This window comes from Neovison vison, chromosome 3, assembly GCF_020171115.1.
Source record: "Neovison vison isolate M4711 chromosome 3, ASM_NN_V1, whole genome shotgun sequence".
NCBI classification, from domain to species: domain Eukaryota; kingdom Metazoa; phylum Chordata; class Mammalia; order Carnivora; family Mustelidae; genus Neogale; species Neogale vison.
In genome coordinates, this window is record NC_058093.1 from 229636850 (window position 1) to 229645290 (window position 8441).

An 8441-nucleotide genomic window follows, 5' to 3' on the forward strand; every position below is an offset into this window, starting at 1 on the left:
TTTTTTTTTTTAAATATGAATTCCTTGAAACCAGGTGCCCGTTTTATACAGACAGCACGTGTGACTCCCCCTGTGGCAGTTGTGCAGGGCTAGGTGCAGCGGGTATGTGAAAGGAAGGACCGCAGGGCCGAGGGCAAGAATGACCCCGGCCCTCCCCCACTGACATCTGGAATGCTCACATGTACAGCCAGCATCCCCTCTGCTGCGCCTGTGCCTCTGACCTGTGTCTTCTCTCCGGCAGGTTTGTTTTGGAGCAGTACAACGCTCTGTCCTGGCTCACGTGCAATCCGGCCACCCAGGACCGCACCTCCTGCCTTCCCGTCCACTTTGTGGTGCTCACTCAGTTGTACAACGCCATCATGAATATACTTTAATTGGAAAAGCACTTGTTCTCTCTGGCTCAGTTCCTCCTTCCTGCAGCCTCATCCGAGGAGCCTGCTCCACTCTGCAAATGCCCCACGTCCTCTTCTTGAGACCACGCTCTACAGTCCTGCACTGTGATTATTCCTCTGCAGTGCTCATTCCCAGAGGGATTCACTGACACTTCTCTCGTGGACCCGGAGACTTCCATAAGCAGTGACTTTTAGCCAGGGTTATGGTGTGTGCAGCCCCAAACCACTGGTCCACAGAAGTTTTTTTGTTATTGGTTTTTAAGAGGGAAACAGAAGAGACAGTATCATTTTGCACAAGAGTCTGTGTTTCCAGTCTCTGTTTAAAAACAAGGGCAGTTTAGCCCTTTTGGATGAAATCCTCTAGTTATTGGTGTATGGCCTGTGGGTTACCCGAACTCCATAATCTGGGACTTTTTAAAGATAAGAACCAGCTCAAGTATATGACTTCATAATGGGGTTTCTGTCTCCCTAGTGCTCCCATCTAGATCAGCATGAATGCTTTGGTTGACTTCATACCTGTGTGTAGATACAAAAGGTCTGGAGGCGTCTTCATTTTGTTTATTTATTTTAAGTTGCTTTTTGTGACTTTTTGATTTTTTTTTGTTTTTAATCCATGAGGACCAGGTACAGTCGCTGAAACCCAACTCAGATCCACCATAGGATTCTTTGACTACATACCTCTGTCCTAAAAGCCGGAAAAGGAGTGAAAACAGATTGGGGAGATATGCCTAAAAAGTAATATATTCAAAACCACCCAGCAGTAGGCTTTATTAAGAACAAACTGGGTAAACATTCTGCCATGTTTCTTATTAAAAGTGGCCAGCGTTTCATGAAGGATAACATTTTTTATACAGAAGGCAGTCAAGCTCAACCCAGAGCCATGGAGGCAAGTACCTTCATTAGTTTTATATAGTCACAACGGAAATATATTTTCTAGTGAATTCTTACTGAAAGCCAGGTCTCTCCTCTCATTAGCTCAAAAGGGACTCATGTACATATCATAATTGAAAGTGTTTGCTCATAAAATCAGTTATAAATATGGTGACTTTTTTCTGGACCATAGGAATATTATTTCAAAGAAATATTACAACTTAACCATTAAATTAGTACTTGAAGTTGAGCCTTTGTGGTGGGACTTTTTAAAAACAAAAATAATAATAATGCCTTTTTAAAGCATTAATGGCTAATTGAAGTATTTTATGACTCCTCATTCCAGGCCCAAGAGGGTTGTCTTTAAGACCCCGTTTCTGACCCTGATGTTGCAGCGTATTTCTGTCTGAGGGCAGTGGGCGTGGGCTTGCCTCCCGCAGGTCGCTCTGGTCAGGCTGTTGAGCTCTAGTCATCTGTGGAGAGAATCATGCAAATTTTAAAGTTCTTCCAAGAGACTTCCATATCCTGGTTATTAACAAAAAACAAAACAAAACAAAAAAAAAAAACAAAAAAAAGGAAAAATGTAATAACTGATATGATTTTGTAAAAGTATTTTTCTTGAAATAATCTAACGTTTAAAACATTATATTAAAAAAAAGTTGTGTGGTGGGAATATGTAAGCAGAGAAGTAACTTGTAAATGGATAATTTTATTCTCTGTGCCACCAATTGGGGGGGGTGACTTTCGCAATGTATAGGTTAAAAAAAAATCTGATATATCAAACCATTTGTATCTAATATGTACAGTGTAAAATTGACTTTAAAAATATTGCAGTGCTATTTTTTCTTAATCAGAAAGGAAAAATTCTCAAGGCCTTTTGAAGAGCATAAGATGATGAAGATTGTAAACTTGTATAAAGTTATCTTGGTGAGAAGACAAATTGTAAAGTAGATATTTGTAATCTTTTACCACTTTGGGGTTGCTTTTTTTCCCAGAATTCATCAGAACTTTGAATTTTTTTTTAATATGGGCTGTTTTTAATGCAGGGGCTTTTCTTCCCTAGAAACCCAATTCTAAGCAAAAAAAAAGAAAAAAAAACACAAAAAACAAAAACCCCTACAAAAATTTAAAAAAAAAAAAAGGCAGCAAAGGGTAGTTTTCATCTGGTGTCTTTTATTTAAGTTTTTTAAGTTAAGAAAAGCTGGTGACATATTTATACGTTTTTGTGCAAAAATAAATGAATGGCAATAGATTTTAAAAAATCTTATTATGTACTTCTGTGTGAAAAAGTCTGTATAATATTTCCCTTAAATATGCATTATTTTACTTGTGAGTTTTTTACTGAATTAATCTGAAATGTACAAGCCCTGGATTTGCTACAGAGTGAGAAGTTATTTTATTTTATTTTTTTTTATTTTTAATTTTGGAAATTCTGCAGAAATCAGAACTCTTACCATGGTTTGAACTAAAAAGGGGAAGCGGGGAAGGGAGAGGGTGGGATTGTGCAGCATGCTTGTATGTATATTTCAGAACCTTTTTTAAATGTAAAAGCTGTACATTTCTGGGAAGTTCTGAATTTCTTTTGTTTCCTTTTTTCCTTCAAGCATTTTGCAGTGAGCTTCTTTTATATATAGCAGACAATTTGAAAGAATACAAAAATATGTGAAGTTCATTTAAAACTACAGTATAGCGCTGGTACAGTACACTAAAGACTTTGATAAAAAGAAACAATACTAAAAGGCCTCCATTTTAAATGTCATTCATATATACCTTGTGAATGAGAGCTATATACTTTTACACACTTTTTTAGAGGAATAAATTATTGAATTACTGAAACTTTGAGTGGCTTTTTTCCCCTCCCATCCTGTCTTTGTAACAAAATGATCCACACCTGTTCAGAAGGTGTATGTGTAATGGATTGAACATTCCTTGGCTAGGAGCCAGGCTCTACCTTCCAGAGTAAGATGGATGTAGGACTTTACTGCCATGACCCCCCTAACCAACAGTTGTTCTCAGATGGTGTTCTCATACTCCAGGGTATTAGTGCAGTCCCACATTCGTGTTGAGAGCCTACATACACGATGTTGAAGTAGGAGCCCTGGTGGTTAGTTCTGTAACTGTTCTGAGTAGATCAGATCTATGACCCACAGATGGTGGTCAATCCTAGAGCAAATTATAAGTCCGTTTTCCACTTCCTTTCTCTTCACGGTCTGGGCCAGTTTCTCTTTGATATTCCTTAGAAATAACAGATCTCTCTTTGCTTTCTGCCCTGTTCACAGGCTGGTGACAGTAGAATGCCATCTAATACAGCAGGTGCCTGCAGTGCGCTGGTTGACTGCACAGCCGCCACTGTGTTCTCCTTCTTGGGTCCATCCATTAGGGAGAACCACAGGCTCTCAGGGGCAGAATCTAGCTCAAATGGGAAACCCCAGGACTTGGCAGATCTTACAGTCAAAGTTTGACTAAATGTTAAAAGAGCTTGCTTTTAACCTTCCTCCATCCATTTAGAAATATGCATTGTTCTGAATTTAACATTGTTGGAGCCTAGAGGGAAAGCTGTTGAGGCTGCTCGGCCTCCGTTATTTTATCTGCCAACGAAGGACAGGCGTGAGTCTGAGAAATGCTTTGCAAATGGCAATGCTGTGACCATGTTATTGTAGTTGTACCACTGAAGAAGGTGGACAGCGAGGCCACGTTTCGGTTAGAAGACCACTCCCGTCTCTGCCTCACCCGTCACCATGGCACTGTTTGTAATGCTGCTGGCCAAAAGCATTATAAAAGAACCACACATGCCCCAGATCCATTGTAATCAGGTCAGTCCAGTGATTCCTGTGTCCCTTTAATAAGCAGAATTAGATAACTTTTACAAGTGTTCATTAGCTTAGATACTTAACTCCTACATCGGGTGGGACTTGATCCAATAGTTTGTGAATGTTGTTTTCATAACCACTGGCTGCACCAATTTGGCAACCACAGCCCCTCTTTGAGGCAGGAAAAGTTATTTGTTGAGTGCATTTAGACATTTTGCAAATCAGATGGAGAAAACTCTGACTGGGCGCTCAGGAACCATCAGCTTCTAGCCATTTGCTTTGCTCCAATTCCACGCCACTTCCTGTTCCCGCTCTTCAGGAAGGTGTGGGGCGAGGATTTGTTCCCAACAGTTATCAAAGAGCTAAAAAAATATATATATTTTTGGTAAAAAGTGCAATTTGTCCGTAGAAGATTTTAAAAGCAGACTTCTCATAAGACTGCTGAAGCAGGAGCCACATACTGAAACTTGTCCTTGCCACTTGTCCTTAACACACACAAGCCATGTTGTAAAGAACATTTTTTTTTCACTTTTGAATCTACCACATGCTAAAATCCGATCAAAATACAATTTTAATGTATCGCCATGTTACCTTGTTGTTAAATGATTTGCTTGTTTACATCCCCTTGACAACAAGTTCACTTCGACAGTAATTACTTAATGCCATTAATACCTAATGAGACACCATTAGAAAATTCTGTTGTGCCGGGTCACTGTGTGGTTGTAACCATTGCCCTTGGAACCAGACCTACCAGTCTTCTGCTACTGCAATTAAAAACTTCAGGTCAAGTTTTTTTGTTTTTTTTTTTAAAGATTTTTTGACATTTCCTGCTTCTGTCTAAACTCCAAAGTAATGAAGTAGTTACGAAATAGAAGTTGATGAGGAAGAAAGTTTAATCTCCAGGATGGAGCTTGGGTAAGACTGAAGTATTGATTTTTCTCTGTAAAAGGTTATTTCCTCAATAAACATTAGTTACCAGGTGATAGGAAGGCACAGACAACATGAGGGTCAGTGTCAGTTTTTTTTTTTTTTTTAAAGCAGGGGAGTGAGAAAAAGCACATGTTTTGTTTTAATAATCTGCTAAAAACTACATTTGTGTGGGCTGTTTCTCTGTGCTGTTTGTTCACTTCTAGGCGTCAAAGCAAATCTGTCTGAAAAGCGATTAATATCACCCCCTACTCAGATCAGGCAGACCACGTACAAATGAGCCGCACGTGGTGTGTCCTGCCTGCTGCTGCCTATTTTATGCCTTCATTGCCCTGTTAGTAAATACGGCACATTGCAATCTACCTGTTTCAGAAAGCCAGACAACCTTCAGGAAAATCGGCCACACCAGAGCTAAGAGTAAAAGGCTAACACAAGGCAAAATGTGTGCTCTGGGGGAAAATCAGTTTAATTTATCATGTAAAATAGTACTTGTCTTATTTAATTTGAGCTTAAATATCTTTCAGTAAACATTTTGTCAGTTAGCTTCTCTCTTTTAAAATCTTTGTTCACTTAGAGGTCTTGATGTTCTTAGTAAATTTATATGCCTTGTTTACATAAATAACTTCCTGTCTGCTGTCATGCATGTGAGTTCTCATTCTGGAAGAGATAATGGTCACATATACACATGTACACCAATTTTTGTTCCTGTTGATAGATCTTTCCACAAAGCTTAGAGAGGTTATCTCCCTTGTCAGGTCGAGGGAGGTCAGGTGTGCCTCCCAGGATGAAACTGATGACCTTCCAGTCATTTTTTTGGGACACAGGAGCATTGACCTTGCATGACAACTGTGTTGGGCTGAGAGTAGGCACCCAGGAAACGTTAGCTGAACACCAGACTATTGAAAGAGTGAAATCCACCTCAAAAATTGGAAATAATTTAGAAGCAAATTCACCACATCTCGCTGCCTTTTTGGAGAGCAGAAAATACATATATTAGAAAATACAGGAACTTCTTTCTTGGTGGTTGATTTAGGTTTTCTATTTCCTCTGTCAATTTTGGTAATTTGGATTTTTATAGGGGAAAAAAATTGAGTTTTCCTAATGTATTAGTATGCAATTGTGCAGAGTACTCCCTTAATCCTGAATGTGTTGTTTTGGTCACATATGTTCCTTCTCATTTGTAACAATATTGACGCAGAGTTTCTTTCCTTGATTTATTTTCTAGCAGGGTACTGTTTCTTTGTTTTAATTTTTTCCCAAAGAAACAGCTCATTGATTTAACAATTCTGCTGTTTTTATCCTGGCTTTTATCTTGCTATTCCTTTTCCCAGTTTCCTTAAGGGTTTCATTTTCCTTGAATCTTAATTGCCTGCTTAGTTAATTTATTTTCACTTTTGATGACACAGGCATTTAGAGCCCGGGGCCTTCTGGATGCAGGTGGCCCTGCTCAGATGATACACAGAAGTCTGCATGTGTGTGCCTTTGTCTAGGGAGAGGGTCTGCTGCTGCATCCCCTTCTCAGAGGTGTCTGACTCGAAAGGGGTAAAATGACTGATCCAGGACTGTGGTAAAACTGATTACATCCTGCAGGTGTTGATGTTTTAACATTTTCATTCTTATTTTTAGACTTAGTTCTTCATGTCCTTTTCTTTTTTTTTTTTAAATAAAGGAAAGTTCCCTTTGAATTTAAAGTCTCTTGGACTCTAATTTTCTCTTACTACAATGTGATCTACTTATGATTGGTTCTTGCAAACATTCTCTGGAACCTTCAGAACAAGGTGTGTCCTGTTGGGCAGTACTGTCCCATAGAAATACGATGTGAGTCAGAAATGTAATTCTCTATTTTAGTAGCCACATAAAAAGGTAAAAAGGTTAGATTAATTTTAATAATATATCTCATTTAACCTACTATGTCCAGGTTCTTTCAACATAAAATCTTACAAGAATTGTCAGATATTTAGCATTTTTATTTTTGCACTGAGTATTCAAAATCCAGTATTTATTGTACATTTACAGCATATCTAAATCTGGAAGCTAAATTTTCGATGGTTAAAATAAAATGTAGTTCTACCAAATAATAAAGTTGCATTTAATAGGAAAAAAAAACATTTTATACTGCATCCCTATTTATTAAATTTTAATTGAATGTTAATTAAAATTAGTTCAATTAACATTCAATTAAAATTTAAAAATTAGTTCCTCAGCCAGGCTTACTGCATTTCGGAGTGTTAGACACATAGGCATCCTACTGGAAGTGTGGCGCCAGGCATTAAGATTTGAAACCAACTAATTCTATCTTGGGTGTATTTTCTCTTTCTTCTACACCCCTGTCAAGACCTCAGACTCTGTCCTAGGTAGGTAGCAGGAGTTAAAATTTCCCACGGCGATTTGGGGCTGTCCTTTTTTCTTTTGTACTACGTTATTGGTGCATAAAGATTTATGATGTATTTTGTTATGTAATTTATCTCTGTATCTTGACCCTTCGTAATACTTTTTGCTTTAAATTATCTTTTGATATTAATTTTGCCACTGTTTCCTTTTATTAGAATCCTGGTGTTATATCTTTGACCAACCATTTATTTTGAATCTTTGTCATTTTGTGTTAGGTGTTCTTCATACACATTGTTGCATTTTATTTCTTAACAGAATAATCATTTCATTTCAATAGGGTGATTTTTACCATTTGCATTTCCTGTTCTGTGTTATATTTTGACTTGTCAGCCAATTCTTATGAAAATACACATATTTATTTGCTTTTACTTTTTTAGTTTTGCCTTTTTTGTGTATGGACTCTATTTACTTTTATCTCTCAAAACACTTTGGGAAAAAAGTTCGTCTTTGAATTCTGTCAGCGATTACCGTAAAGCAGTCCACAAGCATTCAGAATACTCTTGCATTCGTTCCCATTCGAAAACAAAGAAACCAACAAAAGCCCCAAGAAACCCTCTTAAGTCCACCATCCGGGAACCTCCCACTCTCATGGGCCTGAATGGCCCGCCGTGCAGCAGCCAGCTCCCAGTCCAGGCAGGGCGGCCAACAAACCCACTCCTTTCTTCCGCCGGTTGCGGGGGTGGCTTCTAGGTTCGGCTCCCCTCCAGCCTCCATCGGCTTGCCTCCCAGAGGGCACACGTCCTGGCCCTGTCGCAACCGGGCCGTTCCTCTCATTAGCGCCTCACTCACTGCCTAGTCTCGGGGAAAGCCAACCCGTGGTTTCCCGGAGCCAGTGAGCATTCAGATTCCCAGGCCAGCCCCAGGTTCTGAGCCAGTCGGCGGCAGGTCGGGCCCAGGAATCTGCATCGAATGCCCTCTACTCCCCAGGCGACTCCGCTCCAGGGGTCAGTGGGCCGCACTTTGAGAAATGCTAGTCCGGTTCAACCTCTACTCTGCTCACGTGGGCAGGCGCAAGGCTGATAAAGAGCCACCCGCCATGACCAGGTTCAAA

The 8441-nt window shown here is 39.4% G+C and overlaps 1 protein-coding gene across 2 annotated transcripts in view; it reads left to right on the forward strand.

The window, feature by feature from the left end:
* MED13L (mediator complex subunit 13L) overlaps positions 1-7758 on the forward strand; it is a 294916-nt gene extending 287158 nt beyond the window's left edge. For both annotated transcript variants that reach the window (XM_044244203.1, XM_044244204.1), the window contains exon 31: positions 242-7758. In XM_044244203.1, coding sequence (XP_044100138.1) covers positions 242-374 — 133 coding nt within the window. In that variant the 3' untranslated portion in view covers positions 375-7758. The remainder of the gene's footprint in view (positions 1-241) is intronic.
* The last annotated feature ends 683 nt before the right edge of the window (positions 7759-8441 follow it).